This window comes from Pseudophryne corroboree, chromosome 1 (genome assembly GCF_028390025.1).
Source record: "Pseudophryne corroboree isolate aPseCor3 chromosome 1, aPseCor3.hap2, whole genome shotgun sequence".
Classification (NCBI taxonomy): Eukaryota; Metazoa; Chordata; class Amphibia; order Anura; family Myobatrachidae; genus Pseudophryne; species Pseudophryne corroboree.
In genome coordinates, this window is record NC_086444.1 from 1,199,558,505 (window position 1) to 1,199,575,360 (window position 16,856).

At 46.8% G+C, this 16,856-nt stretch overlaps 1 protein-coding gene across 1 annotated transcript in view; it reads left to right on the top strand.

The window, feature by feature from the left end:
- Positions 1-1,398: 1,398 nt before the first annotated feature.
- The window catches only part of ADRA1D (adrenoceptor alpha 1D), a 254,692-nt gene continuing 239,234 nt past the window's right edge, over positions 1,399-16,856 (top strand). The window contains exon 1 of the mRNA XM_063925318.1: positions 1,399-2,867. Coding sequence (XP_063781388.1) covers positions 1,943-2,867 — 925 coding nt within the window. The 5' untranslated portion in view covers positions 1,399-1,942. The remainder of the gene's footprint in view (positions 2,868-16,856) is intronic.

Consider the following 16,856-nt stretch of genomic DNA (forward strand, 5'->3'; position numbering starts at 1 on the left):
TTGTTAATTATAAAAAGAAACTATTAACATTAAAGCATTCGTATTTTGCAGCATTTTTTTCCATATCTGAACTAAAACTTTTGCACAGCACTGTATATAATCAATTCCGTTTTATTAAAGAAAAAAATATATAACACAACCACTATATAATTAATAAACACATATAAAAAAATAAGTATAAAAATCATACCAAAAATATATATAAATATATGGACTCTAGAAACACTGAAAATATTTCACTCATTTATTCCCACCCCTGCAGTCGGTGGGATAATTAAGGTTTAATATTACCCAATTAATAAAATTCCTGAACTGTATCAGTAGTGTTAATGTAGTTTGTCCAGCTGTTCGCATTTTTCCCTGCCCCAGATTTAATGACCCCCCAAAGCTGTGTATTAACAATATACAAAGCAAAATTGTGGATTCCCAACTGCTGTGGAACCACAAGACCCATCATGCCCTGTAAACCTCTCTTACCTTAGATTTTTTTTTTTCGAAAGAGGAAGGCAACCTGTGGATTCTCAGCTGGAGTTGAACTACAAGCCCCAGCATGGCCTGCAAGTTTTAGACTCAAAATGAGACCTGTGGGATCTCAGAGTATTGCATGCTGGGACACATAGGGGGTCATTCCGAGTTGTTCGCTCGTTATTTTTTTTTCTGCAACGGAGCGATTAGTCGCTAATGCGCATGCGCAATGTCCGCAGTGCGACTGCGCCAAGTAAATTTGCTATGCAGTTAGGTATTTTACTCACGGCATTACGAGGTTTTTTCTTCGTTCTGGTGATCGTAATGTGATTGACAGGAAGTGGGTGTTTCTGGGTGGAAACTGGCCGTTTTATGGGAGTGTGTGAAAAAACGCTACCGTTTCTGGGAAAAACGCGGGAGTGGCTGGAGAAACAGAGGAGTGTCTGGGCGAACGCTGGGTGTGTTTGTGACGTCAAACCAGGAACGAAACTGACTGAACTGATCGTAGATGCCAAGTGTGGAGCTACTCAGAAACTGCTAAGTAGTGTCTATTCGCAATTCTGCTAATCTTTCGTTCGCAATTTTGATAAGCTAAGATTCACTCCCAGTAGGCGGCGGCTTAGCGTGTGCAAAGCTGCTAAAAGCAGCTTGCGAGCGAACAACTCGGAATGACCCCCATAGTTCATCAACATGCAACTGCTAGCTGAGAAAGTCTCAGAGCAAATCCCAATTTGTGTCTGTGGAAAACATGTTTTGTTCAGGATATCATTAGTTGGAGCATTTGCTTTTAGCAATAACAAAGGAACTTTCACAACAGGTTAAAAAGGATCAGATGTTACAACTCCTTAAAAAAGAAAACATTTACATGCAAGGGGGAGTGAAAGCTTTGATGTGCGCTGTAGCTGCAGCAGACTCAGGAACACTGCTGCCCCCTAACGGCTGCAGAGGAGAATGCAAGACCCATTTCGATAACACAGAGAGGAGCTGCAAGCTGGGAGGAGTAGATCTGTCAAAGTGAGTGACTTACAGCCAGAGGAGGCTTCTTCATCCATTCACAGGGAGTTTTTGCAAAGGCAACTCTGTCTGGGAGCATGCACAACACCAGCTTGCAGGGATTTACTCTGGATGCAATGCTTCTTTCCTGTGGGGTTTGAAGGATCATTAGACTCTGGCTGGGGAGGAGCTGCTGCTGCTGCTGCTGGATCAGACAAGTAGTTAGCCCCAGACACAATGCTCATTCATGGGAGTTGCATTGGACTGAAAAGTTTCTCATGAGTTCATCTGGACATCACTTCTTCATTGTGAGCTTGCCCAAGCTGGAGATGGGGTTATGTGGCACCGGGGAGTCATTGCCCAGCTGGCACCTGCTGGAGGAGCTGACCTAGAAAGCCACAGCAAGGTGTCAGAATGCCTGAGCCTCCCACCTCAACCAGCTTGAGATCTGAGTCTTCTTAAATGGAGAGCAGTCTGTGATAACATGACTTTGTACAATGAAAGCCTGTGGAACTATTCTGAGCCTCAGGAGGACCCCCTGCAAGGTGGCAACGGGACGGAGAATGGCACCTCTCTGGCTGAGGCGCTGGACCTGCAGGCTCTGAGTGTGGGAGCTGTCCTGGCAGCCTTCATCCTCTTTGCCATCGTGGGGAACATCATGGTGATCCTGTCGGTGGCATGCAACAGGCAGCTACAGACAGTCACTAACTACTTTATCATCAATCTGGCCATAGCTGACCTCCTGCTCAGCACCACCGTGCTCCCCTTCTCTGCCACCCTGGAGGTCCTGGGCTTCTGGGCTTTTGGTAGGATCTTCTGTGACATCTGGGCTGCTGTAGATGTCCTCTGCTGCACTGCCTCCATCATGAGCCTGTGCATCATCTCCATAGACAGGTATGTAGGGGTCAAGCACTCTCTGAAATACCCAACCATCATGACTGAGAAGAAGGCCGTGGTCATCCTCATCCTGCTGTGGGTTTCCTCCATGGTCATCTCCATTGGACCTCTCCTGGGGTGGAAAGAGCCTCCACCACCTGATGATAGTAAGTGCAGCATCACAGAGGAGCCTGGTTATGCCCTCTTCTCCTCTCTCTTCTCCTTCTACCTGCCCTTGCTGGTCATACTCATCATGTACTTTAAAGTCTACATCGTGGCCAGGAGGACCACAAAGAGCCTGGAAGCTGGAGTTAAGAAGGAAAGAAACAAGTCCATGGAAGTTGTCCTCAGGATCCACTGCAGAAGTGTGATGGGGGAGGCCAGTGCCAGGGGCAAGGGACATAACTTCAGGAGTTCCCTCTCTGTCAGACTCATTAAATTCTCCAGGGAAAAGAAAGCTGCCAAGACCCTGGCAATAGTGGTTGGAGTATTTATACTATGCTGGCTACCATTCTTTATAGTGCTGCCGCTAGGTAAGTGGCCACAGATATTGCTGAACCCATTGTGTGATGCACTTTTGTTCAAAAAAAATGTTACTCTGGCTTCTTACACTTGTTGGTTGGATACATTTATTGTTGCTGTGTAGTGTAGAGTATAATCTGTTTTATTTATTGTCCTCCTGTTCTTGTTTTCATACAGTAGTAAATAAATACTTGTAGCTCGTTCTGTTTCCCCTCCAGACAGATCCAGGCTGCAGGCAGTGAGGTATCAGTCATAGGATACAGCCACAGTGCTGTCCTCTGTCTCAGACACTTTAGCTGTACAAGATAAGGGCGGCAGCGTGACAGCAGTGCTCCAGGGATTCGCAATTTATTGTACAGTTTGCTAACATATATAGTTACCACTTATTTCTATCTATCTATCTATCTATCTATCTATCTATCTATCTATCTATCTATCTATCTATCCAATATCTATCTATCTATCTATCTATCTATCTATCTATCTATCTATCTATCTATCTATCTATCCAATATCTATTTATCTATCTATCTATCTATCTATCCAATATCTATCTATCTATCTATCTATCTATCTATCTATCTATCTATCTATCTATCTATCTATCTATTTCTATCTATCCAATATCTATTTATCTATCTATCTATCCATCCAATATCTATCTATCTATCTATTTCTATCTATCTATCTAATATCTATTTATCTATATATCTCTATCTATCTATCTATCTATCTATCCATCCAATATCTATCTATCTATCTATCTATCTATCTATCTATCTATCTATCTATCTATCTATTTCTATCTATCTATTTCTATCTATCTATCTAATATCTATTTATCTCTATCTATCTATCTATCTATCTATCTATCTATCTATCTATATCTATTTCTATCCATCTATCTATCTGTCTATCTGTCTATCCAATATCTATCTATCTATCTATCTATCTATCTATCTATCTATCTATCTATCTATCTATCTATCTATCCATCCAATATCTATCTATCTATCTATCTATCTATCCATCCAATATCTATCTATCTATCTATCTATCTATCTATCTATCTATCTATCTATCTATCTATCTATCTATCCAATATCTATCTATCCATCCAATATCTATCTATCTATCTATCTATCTCTCTATCTATCTATCTATCCAATATCTATCTATCTATCCATCCAATATCTATCTATCTATCTATCTATCTATCTATCTATCTATCCAATATCTATCTATCTATCTATCTATCTATCTATCTATCTATCTATCTATCTATCCATCCAATATCTGAGTTTGAGTTTATTATCATTAGCTATTCACATGTGAACAAACATGAGATTTCCGTATGAACTAAACAGATATCACAAAAATACAAGTACCAATAAGACCAATAAGTACCACATCTATCTATCTATCTATCTATCTATCTATCTATCTATCTATCTATCTATCTATCTATCTATCTATCTCTATCTACATTATCTGTCTATCTATCTATCTAATCTATCTATTTCTATCTATCTGACTAATAGTCCCTGTTAATCGGCATGCCGACTGTCGGGCACCTATTCGCTCGGGATCCTTGCGTCGCCATGTTGACTGCCGGGATCCTGAGCTGTGGTCACATGACCTTATCCCTTTCTCTCTCTCTCTCTCTCTCTCTCTCTATATATATATATATACACAAGCAACAGCACTTCAAAGATGATGCTTAAACAAGTAACTTGTGCATTTGAATATGGCAATTACAGGTTGATGTAAGACTTTGATTGATCTGTGACACTTTCTGATCCGCAGAGCTGTACATTCTCAGTGCATGTCTAGAATACAATGTCATCCCAGCAGTTACTCCCCAGAAGTCTCTTTGCTGTGTCCGCACCGGATAATCCCGACATATACAGTAAAACACAGGATAACACCGGCATTTCACTTACATACAATTATATATTGGTGTGATCTCACTCTGCTTCTCCTTACCGTCCCTTTAGAAAGCAGTGGATGGATATTGGTGATGAATAGAACGGTTCAGAATTGTTTTTTGTGGTTGATTAGCTTTTAAATGTATTTTTGGAATGGTGGTAATATGTATAATAACTCTAAGTACATGTGCTGTAGTTGGGAGAAGATGTGGACAGTGGGGCTGTTGGCCTGAATTTGATAACTGCAGAATGGTCCAAGACTCCTAAAATCTGTGTCTGTGCGAGTTGTTACTAATTGTTACAAGTCCTGTCCCTGGCGTTATATATGTTCAGAGATCTGTCATTGCTAATACGCTTCTCAGTATGTGCAGTAAGAAGCATTACTAATGGCAGTGGTCCTGGGGTATCATTGGGAACATGCAGGGACGACACCATACTTGCCTACTCTCCCGGAATGGCTGGGAGGCTCCCGAAAATCGGGTGACCCTCCTGCCCCCCCGGAAGAGCAGACAAGTCTCCCGGTTTTTCAGTTCTCCCCTGCCCGGCCGCCCACTTTGAGAGTAAAGTGGTTGTTCAGGACAGTAGATGACGCGATTCTTGTTGAATCACGTCATCATAGTCACGCCCATGCTGTAAAATGCTGGTTATAGCGGCATTACAGAGCGGGGGTGTGGTTTAAACGTTGTGATGCTGTAACCCCACCCCCGTTCCGCCCCTGCCCCTCCTCCGCCATGCCCCGTTCCGCCTCCTCCCCACCTCATTGTCCTGCCCAGCCCCTCCACTGAGCCGACCTGGCAGCTCTCTCCTGGAGAGTGCTGCCAGAAAGTAGGTAAGTATGGACGACACGGGTTGGAGGTCCAGGACCAAATCAAATTATTTATGGTCAATGTGATGGGCAAAACCAGTGCTCGTGGCTGCCAATCATAACTTATGTGACAGCCCTGTCCCCACCACATACCTGAACCTAAAGGTGACAGGTTAGCACAATTTAATCACAATAACAAACTTCTGGCCCGTGGGTGCCGTGAAGATGATGCTGTTACGCCAGGGCGCCGTGATTCAAAACCACAGGTTGTGGGCACTTGTATGTGTGTCTGCCAGCTTGATGATGTGGCGTCTGTATGGATGTTGTGGAACTGCAAGAGCCAGCATGCCTTGACAACTACCACTTACAGAGCTACACATCCCAACATTGCTGCTTTTTCCGATAGGGCATGTTGAGACTTGTAGTCCCACACCAGCAGGGAGCTACCTATACAGAAAGAGGGGGGGTTCCCTTCCGTGGCATGAGATACATTTCTGAGGGATACGGTCATTAGGTCGACCATTATTGGTTTCTAGGTCGACGCGTTCCCTAGGCCAACGTGTGCTAGGTCGACATGACAAAAGGTCGACATGCGTTTTTCACAATTTATTTTTATTCTTTTTTTCAACTTTTTCATACTTTACGATCCACGTGGACTACAATTGCTAATGGTAACCTGTGCCAAGCGCAGCGGTAGCAGAGCGAGGCTCCTTGCGCGAAGCATGGCGAGCAAAGCGAGACATTGCATTTTCTGCATGTTGATTTCGGGTGCGGATCATCAGACAGTAACTTGGTCGACCACTATTGGTTGACAGTGACTAGGACTACCCCTGAAATAGTTCAACACGGGCATTGTCGACATGAGTTTAAAATGAAATTGATGTCGTTTTCTTCGTAAAGTGACCCGGAACCCCAATTAGTGCGCCGTGTCCCCTCTCATGGCTCGCTTCACTCACCATGCTTCAGGCAAGGTTACTATTCCCAATCGCAGTCCACGTGGACCGTAAAATATTTAAAAAAAATAAAAAAAGTAATACATGTCAACCAATATTGGTCGACCTAATAAGTGTCGACCTACGTGTTGTTGATCTAAAGACCGGATACCGTTGATTTTATCTGAGATGAACAATGTGTACTGTAAGTTCCTTTGGTGCTTCTTCTATAACGTACAACACGCTACATAGACACAGACACATATGGGGGGAATTCAATTGTTTGAAAAGTCGGTTGGGTGTCTGTTTTTTTTCCGTCTGTTAGATAGAAAAAAACAACTCCCAACTGACTTTTCAAACAATTGAATTCCCCCCATAGAATTGCGTGGCAAAGGACCTCTTGGCCCATCTAGTCTATCCCTTTTTCTCTCATCCTTTTGGTAACTTCAACCCTATTTGTAGGTCTTTATAGAAACACAGACTATGACGGCAGAACCACTTTGTATGTACGACAGCACAGGCATATGGTGCATTCCCTTTATAGAACCTGTTTGTGCTGTCACTGTGGATATGAATGGGCATTATTAACAAGTTGTTGTTGCAGCTCACAAACACACTACAAATTCCTGTCTCTATCTCCGCATCCTCTTGGGAGACATATCATATTCTTGACCCAACCAGTCTCTTTTTCTAGAGGTCTGGTGTTTGTTTGGGTTGGAAGGCATACACGGTGTATTAATAACTGTGGAATGGGGACACGCAAAACAGAACCGGTTTTCCCCTAGGTTCAGCCTGCTAGAAGCCACATAGCCAAAAACCCAGCTTTGCTCTTTCATTGTGCATGTATCAGATGTCCTGTGTGCAGTAAGTATGACTGATGTTACATAACAGCTTGTAGTAGAGCCGTTATTGTGTTGTTTCTTTCCCCGCACTACAAACCCTTCTTTATACGGTCATTAATCCCAATCAGCCCTGACAGGTAGGTTTGGCGGAGAAACACGTCTGCTTGGTAACTAATTGTGTCGTGTAGCAGCAATTACAGTGATCATCCTCTATAGCTGGAATAACTCTGCATTAATGTAGTGTTTTGTTAGACACCTGCATGAACACAGTCAGGCTTCAGTCCAGCTGTCTGGCTAGTGGGCCTCATTTCTAAAGTGCAAAATAACTGTGGCGCCATGCAATAACCCTCTTTGGCAGTGACGTGCACCTCATATTGCACCTGCGCATTTTCTCACATCCCATAGAGGTGAGAGCAGGAAACAAGCGATGTGCAGTATTGGGAAATGCGCACAGGCTACTGCTGAGACACCATGGGCTGGGCGAAACGCGTAGGCTGACGAGGCGCAAAACTAAATCAATATGTTGTACACATAGAGGGGGCGATGTACTAATGGGCCCTACACACTTAGCGGCGTTGACGGGCGATATGAACAATATCGTTCAGAATTGAACGATATCCCGTTCATATCGTCTAGTTTTGAGGCACCGACGATGAGCGGTGCGCGTCCCCGCGGTCGTTCGTTGTTGGTTTACTGTCGTTTTTCAATGCAAGTCAATTTGGATGATAACGATCGTCATTCAGGCTGACATCGCTAAATGTGTAGGGCCCTAAAAGCCTTGGAGAGTGATAAAGAGGAGAAAGACAAACTACCAACCAATCAGCTCCTAACTGTCACGTTACAGGCTGTTTTTGAAAAATGACAGTTAGGAGCTGGTTAGCCGGTACTTTATCTTTCTCCACGTTATCACTCTATGAGGCTTAGTACATGAGATCCAATGAAAGTATCTGGTTCCCTGTTTGGAAAAAGTGTACTGAATATACATTTTTTATATGGTAGTGTTAAGGGCCCTACACATTGGCCGATCCGCCGCCGAGCTGCCCGACGGCGGATACGGCCGACGGACGACCCGGCGGCGGGGGGGGGCAGTGACGGGGAGAGTGAAGCTTCTTCACTCCCCCCGTCACTGGGCTCCATTGAAGTGCAGGCAAATATGGACGAGATCGTCCATATTGGCCTGCATGCACAGCCGACGGGGGACCAGCGATGAACGAGTGCGGGACCGCGCATCGTTCATCGCAGGAGTCTCCACACTGAAAGATATGAACGAGTTCTCGTTCATTTCTGAACGAGATCGTTGATATCTTTGGCTGATGTCGGCTAGTGTGTAGGGCCTATTAGTGTTATATTACTGTTATAGTTATATACTGTCCTTCCCGCACAGGAGAAAGAGGACTGCAGTGGAAGATTAGGGAAAGCATCACCTGTAGCATGCTGTAGAATAAGCTAACATTCTACCATTTTCATATTGTGATGAATTATTGCGTTTGGGGTAAACCTACTTATGGGGGTCATTCTGAGTTGATCGCTAGCTGTATTCGTTCGCTGTGCAGCGATGAGGAAAAAAATGGCACTTCTGCGCAATGCGCACGTGCGGCGTACTATTACAGCGAACAATGTAGTTTTACACAGGGTCTAGCGATGCTTTTCAGTCGCACAGGCAGCCGCAGAGTGATTGACACGAGGAGGGCGTTTCTGGGTGTCAGCTGACCGTTTTCAGGGAGTGTTCGGAAAAACGCAGGCGTGCCAGGAAAAAAGCAGGCGTGGCTGTGCGAACGCAGGGCGTGTTTGTGACGTCAAATCAGGAACTGAACAGTCTGAAGTCATCGCAAGCGCTGAGTAGGTTTGAAGCTACTCTGAAACTGCACAAAATTATTTTGTAGCCGCTCTGTAATCCCTTCGTTCACACTTCTGCTAAGCTAAAATACACTCCCAGTGGGCGGCGGCATAGCGTTTGCACGGCTGCTAAAAACTGCTAGCGAGCGATCAACTCGGAAGGACCACCTATGTCTTATAATACACAGCAGACGTAGTGCAGTATTTGCAGCACACAGTAAAGGAAGACTATGGGACTTGCAGACTTAATTAGGGATAGGTAGCTGCTATTGCTGTGATATTACTGATCTGGTGTAATATAGCATTTGGGATTTTATTATTTGATTAAAGCGAATATCTTATAATGAGTCTTTTCTCCTGTGATGGACCTGCAGTGTTATATACAGTACCTGCAGAGATTGCAGCTCATTGCATTGTGTAGCACGCACGCTGGGGTGAGACGTGTGACTCATCCTGGCATTTCTGCACAGGAAGGTGACCTTCTCATCTTTTTCCCCCCCATCATTTGCTTCCGACAAATAAAGCTGCAATGTACGGAATCTGCTTCCTGACAAGTCACCCGTTTCCTTCTTCTGGATGTATACATGGGTGCAGGGTCTCCAATAATAATTACCCCAATTCCTGACCTCTACTAGGAGAGATGAGTTTGATAAATGTTATGGGGGTCATTCTGACCCGTTCGCTCGCTGCTTTTTGTCGCAGCCGAGCGAATGGGTCCCTACTGCGCATGCGCCGTAGTGCGCCGGTGCATGCCAGACGGCAGAAGGCCGTAGCAGGGCTGCGATCGCCTCTGCCTGATTGACAGGCAGAGGCTAACGCTGGGCGGGAGGGGGCGGAACATCGTCGTTTGGCCACCGTTTCGTGGGAGCGGTCCGGCCAACGCAGGAGTGGCCGGACCAAACAGGGGGCGGGCCACAGCGGCTGCGTGAAGTCACATGCAGCCGCTGCGGGCCGGGGAACGATGAGTAGCTCCCGGCCAGCACGCTAAAGCTGCGCTGGCTGGGAACTACTCTTGAAGTGCAATGGCATCGCCGCTGTACGATGCCTTTGCACTTCTGCGGGGGGGGGGGGGGGGAGGTGGCACTGACATGCAGGGCGGACTAGCCCCGTGCTTGGTCCCCCCCCGTATGTCAGTGTGAATGGTCGTAGCTGTGCTAAATTTAGCACAGCTACGATCAACTCGGAATGACCCCCTATATGTCAACAACAAATTCATACAACAATACAATAAGGTTACCTGTCGGCCAGTGGCGTAACTAGAAATTTTTCTCCCCAAAGCCAAAAAATCCTTCGGCGCCCACCCATACTATAATATAATAATAATTGGCACTAGTAAAGGGATAAATCTGCCAAATAGGGTGTGTGGCTTCGTTGAGATGGGCGTGGCTTCGCGTAAAGGGGCGTGGCATTGCAGGTAAAGGCTACCTTATACCCCAGTTTTGCAACCTGCACGCCCAGACGTTAGCTACCACAGGAAAGAAAAATAATCCTGATTCATGCCCCTTACATTATTTGTCATTTTTCCTCCTTATAGTAATGCCCAGTATACATTATGCCACATACTGCAATGGCCTTAGCCATTATGCCACACACAATAATGCACATGACACAATATACACACACTGTAATGCCCCCGACACATTATGCCACACACCGTAATGCCTGTGACACATTATGCCACACACCGTAATGCCTGTGACACATTATGACAGGAATCGCAATGCCCGTTATACATTATGCTACACACTGCAATGCCCCTGATACATTATAGCACATACAATGTCTGTGACACAGTATGACACACACTGCAATGATCCTGAGACATTATACCACATACCACAATGCCCGTGATATAGTATACAACACACCGTAATGCCTGACACATTATGACACACACCGCAATGTCCGTGATACATTATGCCACACACCGTAATGCCCATTACACATTAAGTTCTACAGTAAGGCTTCTAATTACTTTTAAATTACCTGCTCGTTGCCAGGGGTTTCATGCTCTTGGTTCCATGCACGGTGCCAGGGGTTTTCATGCTCAGGGTGTCATGCTCGTTGCCAGAGGTTTCATGCACTGGGTGTCATGGTCGTTGCCAGCGGTTTCATACTCTTGGTTCCATGCACGTTGCCAGGGGTTTTCATGCTCAGGGTGTCATGCTCGTTGCCAGGGGTTTCATGCACTGGGTGTCATGCTCGTTGCCAGGGGTTTCATGCACTGGGTGTCATGCTTGTTGCCAGGGGTTTCATGCACTGGGTGTCATGCTCGTTGCTAGGGGGTAGTGCTTGTTGCTAGGGCCATGCTCCCAGTGCCACATATGCCCCCAGTGCCAGATATTCCCCCACAGTGCCAGGTATATGCCCCCAGTGCCAGATATTCCCCCACAGTGCCAGGTACATGCCCCCAGTGCCACATATACCCCCCCCCAGTGCCACTTATGCCCCCTCAGTGCCTGCTCCCCCCAGTGCCAAATATTCCCCCACAGTGCCACATATGCCCCCTCAGTGCCTGCTCCCCCCAGTGCCAGATATTCCCCCACAGTGCCAGGTATATGCCCCCAGTGCCAGATATCCCCCCAGTGCCAGGTATATGCCCCCAGTGCCAGATCTTCCCCCACAGTGCCAGGTATATGCCCCCAGTGCCAAATCTTCCCCCACAGTGCCAGGTATATGCCCCCAGTGCCAGATCTTCCCCCACAGTGCCAGGTATATGCCCCCAGTGCCAGATCTTCCCCCACAGTGCCAGGTATATGCCCCCAGTGCCAGATCTTCCCCCACAGTGCCTGCTCCCACCCCCTGCTCCTTTGTGTTGGAGGGATACGGAGCGCATAGCGCTCCTCTCCTGTGTCCCTCCTGGCTCTCCTGCCGGTCTAATAAAGGAAGTGCCGGTTCGTGAGCCAATCAGAGCTCACGAACGGCACTTCCTTAGACCGGCCGGGGTAGAGCCAGGGAGGGACACAGGAGAGGCGCGCGATGTGCGCTCCGTGTCCCTCCTTACAGCAGCGGAGGGAAGGAGACTGCAGATTGACATGCGGACGCTCGTCCGCATGTCAATCTGTGCAAAGTCAGTGGCGCCCCCGCAGCCCCTCGCCCCCAAGCCACCGTGAGGACTGCGGGGACAGTAGTTACGCCACTGCTGTCGGCATCCGCAATACAAGTTGTGCTTGCTGGTCTGTTGAATAACAAAAAGCCCATTCTCTGACTTTAGTGTTTATAGCCAAAGATATGGCTTTATCCTACCTATAAAGGGTTAATGTTGGCGTAAGCAGGTAACTCACGTCGGCAATAAGATTTTCTGGGTTCTGCAAAAGCACAGGGAAGCCACTTGCTTGAATACTCACTGTGAAAATGGCGCAGCAGGAATTTTCACTGCGTTATTCGCATGCACAGTAGAGAAATCGCTGGGAAAATGGGCGCCGCGCATCAGAAGTACTCCCAGGTCATAAACCCAGAAGTCCAGGGACGACAGCCATTGCAAAGGGAAGCTTTAATCTGGAGAGCTGCCAATTGCGATACTAATCGCATATGCTAGTACATACACGAATAGTACCAGCGCGGTAAGTGGCGGGATGTACCGCAGGAGGTTGGTACATCCCGCCCTATATTTTAGACTTTTTTTTACTGAACCCAATCATACCAGTAGCCACTGAAGTAAGTAAGGCTGTATTTGGTTTTGGTGCGATCGTTGATTCTCATTTAGGGTTACAGTCATTGTAGGTAGACAATATAGATCTGGCGAATGGGGCTTCAAGCAGTAGTTTTTGCCGGCTAGCCTACTTAAGCAGTATCCTCTCAATGCTACAGTATCTCCATAGCAGGGATAGGCAGCAGAAAAACATGGGCTTTAATTATTAAAAGTTATTTGTATGAAAAGTATTGATTTTTCTTTCTGTACCTTGAGCCTAATTCAGACCTGATCGCAGCAGCAAAATTTTTCTCTAATGGGCAAAACCATGTGCACTGCCGGTGGGGCAAATGTAACATGTGCAGAGAGAGTTAGATTTGGGTGGGTTATATTGTTTCTGTGCAGGGTAAATACTGTCTGCTTTATTTTTACACTGCAATTTAGATTTCAGTTTGAACACACCCCGCTAGGGCCGTAACTACGTGTGTGCCAAGTGGGCTTGGCACACAGCGCAGTTGCCCAGAGGGCGCACGGCCAGCGGCATGTAATGAGTCAAATTGACTCATTACATGCCGCCTCTGCTGTGTGCGCCGCGCTGGGGAGGAGGAACCGCATCCCAGCATCCACAGCAGCACCGGGCAGCCAATACGGAAGGAGAGGGGGATGCTGCAGCGGCGCTTACTACCAATGACATAGCGCTGCTGCGGCTCCCTGCTCCCCCTCCCTCCTCCTCCTTCTCACCTCACTGCCTGCACCGAGGGAGCTGCACGAGGAGCCTGACTGCCAGCGGGGAGATGGTAAGTATGTCTCTCTTTCTCTCTCTCTCTCTCTCTCTCTCAGGGGGTCACCGTCTGCCGCAATGTGTAAAAAGGGGGATGGCTGCCGCAATGTGTAAAAAGGGGGATGGCTGCAGCAATGTGTAAAAAGGGGGACTGGCTGTAAAAAGGGGGACTGGCTGCCGCAATGTGTAAAAAGGGGGACTGGCTGCCGCAATGTGTAAAAAGGGGGACTGGCTGCCGCAATGTGTAAAAAGGGGGACTGGCTGCCGCAATGTGTAAAGAGGGGGCCTGGCTGCCGCAATGTGTAAAAAGGGGGCCTGGCTGCCGCAATGTGTAAAAAGGGCCTGGCTGCCGCAATGTGTAAAAAGGGGGACTGGCTGCCGCAATGTGTAAAAAGGGGGACTGGCTGCCGCAATGTGTAAAGAGGGGGCCTGGCTGCCGCAATGTGTAAAAAGGGGGACTGGCTGCCGCAATGTGTAAAAAGGGGGACTGTCTGCTGTAATGTGTAAAAAGGGGGACGCTGTCTGCTGTAATGTATAAAAGGGGCTCTACCTGGTGTAGTGGCGCTACTGTGCGGCGTAATTTGAATAATGGAGACTACTATGCACCGTAGTATGAATTGCTATTATTTTGTGGCCACGCCCCTTCCCCGTGAAGCCACGCCCCTATACATTTTTCGTTGGCGCGCACTGCCCCTATCTTACATGGGGGGGCGCCACTGTCCTAGTTACGGCACTGCACCCCGCCCAAATCTAACTCTCTCTGCACATGTTACATCTGCCCCACCTGCAGTGCACCTGGTCTTGCCCATTAGCGAAAAATGTTGCTGCTGCGATCAGGTCTGAATTAGGCTCCTTACACATTTACTTGAAGCAGGATGCAGGTAGATATAGTATATAGCAGGGATGGGGAACCTTCGGTCCTCCAGCTGTTGTTGAACTACACATACCAGCACGCCTTGCTACTGTTTTGCTATTTGGCCATGCTAAAAGTGTTGCAGGGCATGCTGGGATGTGTAGTTCAACAACAGCTGGAGGGCCGAAGGTTCCCCATTCCTGGTATATAGTATAAAAATGCAGGTAGTAAAAACCGCAGTTGCAGCATTAAATATTTCTATTTATCTTCTCTATGGGGTAATGCCATCCTGAGACAGCGCAGGGTCCGGAACACTCTGACATAGGTGTCTCCAGATCAGAGCATATTACAGTCAGCACCACGGAGGATATGTCTCATAGACGCATATGTCTTGTCATTGCCAGTGAGTAAGACATGAGAGTGCTGCATATTCTCTGCATGAGAATGAGACATTCCGAGAGTCAGTACAGTACAGTACGTCTCTCAGGTACTCATGACTGGGCCTGACCGCAGCTTCCTCACTAACTACTATCCCACAATAAAAGTCATTTTATTTATTATTAGCACAAAAACAAGATTGTGGCTCTCTGCATGTAGCGCTGGTATAGTTCACACCTCACCCATGCCCCGGGCACAGCCGGCTCATCCTCCTTTTAAGTTATTCCATCTTATTGTTTAACAAGAGCGTTCTTGTCATGCTAGACATAATAATGACTGTGCAGGGGCATTTGCCAGTTTCTGTCATTACAAGCCGTCGTTTCTCACATAGGGGCATGTTTATTAAAGCCCCCTCATAGGGTTCTGTGGGGGCCTGCTATGCTGCCTAAGCTTTAATATGGTATGTGCCCATCAGCGTCTGTGATGTCAGACTGAGGAGCCGACGGAGGAGCGAGGAAGAGGAAGCTGCCCTGCGCAGTGGAGAAAAGCGGGAAGATAACGGATCTTCTCTGCTTTCCTCCATGGTAGAAAGGTAGAAAGGCACACACAGATGTGTCCTCATATACCTAGCCTCAAGACGGTATCTGGCGCAAGATGTCCGGCGAGATAGCCATTTTGAGCGTTGTAGCGCACCGCCTTTTTTCTATAAACTGCGCAACAGCACTTAGAGTGTACTGGAGACGCAGGGCTGTAACAGCGCAGGAATTAGCTTTAAACAGGTAAAAAGCATGAGGTACAACAGAACTTGGTGTGAGAAAAAGACGCTGCATCACAGCACTTTGTATACAGATTCAGACTGATTCGCACACAGTTGTACAAATGTTGCACAATTCGTCAGTGCGTGTCAGCATTGTAGCTGTTGCTCACTGGGCCTAATTCAGCATGGATCGCAAAAGCAAAATCTTTCTCTAATGGGCAAAACCATGTGCACTGCAGGTGGGGCAGATGTAACATGTGCAGAGAGAGTTAGATTTGGGTGGGGTGGGTTCAAACTGAAATCTAAATTGCAGTGTAAAAATAAAGCAGCCAGTATTTACTCTGCACAGAAACAATATAACCCACCCAAATCTAAAGGGCCCCATACACTACTAGACCGATAATGCCCGATTTCAGTCCAATTCGGGCATTCGGCCCGATATATTGGTGAAATCGGGCATTTCTGGTGTGCTTTTCCTCCGATCCGATCTGATGCGCGTTCCCATGTGCATCGGATCGGATCCCCCTAGATCCGACATATCACAAGTGCTGCACTCGTTATATGTCGGATCCCGCAGTTAATGGATGGGAAAGTAAAAGATACATCGTATGCAAAAAAAAAACAACTGCATACAATATATCTAATACTATCCTGCCAACAGGGAGGCTACTGGGAGGTTGGAGGAAATATTATATGACATGACGAACCGTCATGTCGTATAAGTGTACAGGGTCCTTAACTCTCTCTGCCCCACCTGCAGTGCACATGGTTTTGTCCATTAGAGAAAGATTTTGCTGCTGCGATCAGGTCTGAATTAGGCCCTCAGTTTCATTTGTGCAAATAAGATAAACATTTTGAGCGAAAACGGGACCTGGTGTGCCGAGAGGGACCGCCCCTGGGCTGCAGCGCTGACCACACAGTGCATGGGGTGGGGGAGGGGACAATTAAACACACACACAGCACTGCCAATCCCTGAGATAACCAGCCACTGCATATATTACATACAGCCCAACAGCCCAGGGGTAGCAGCCAACATTGTCTGGGATACTGTAGCTCTAATATCTCCATTTCTATTCCAGTTAGATTTTACAAGCCCTGAAATGCTTGGATCCGGTATCTATGGGCTAATGTATGGGGTTTTTTTTGCACAGGGATCCTCAGGATTCCTCTCTGTGTCCCCTCACTGAAGCTTGCGTCGCCTGATGGCTGCACATGCGCAATGTGCGCTGAGAATCCAAACCATGAAGCAGAGTCATT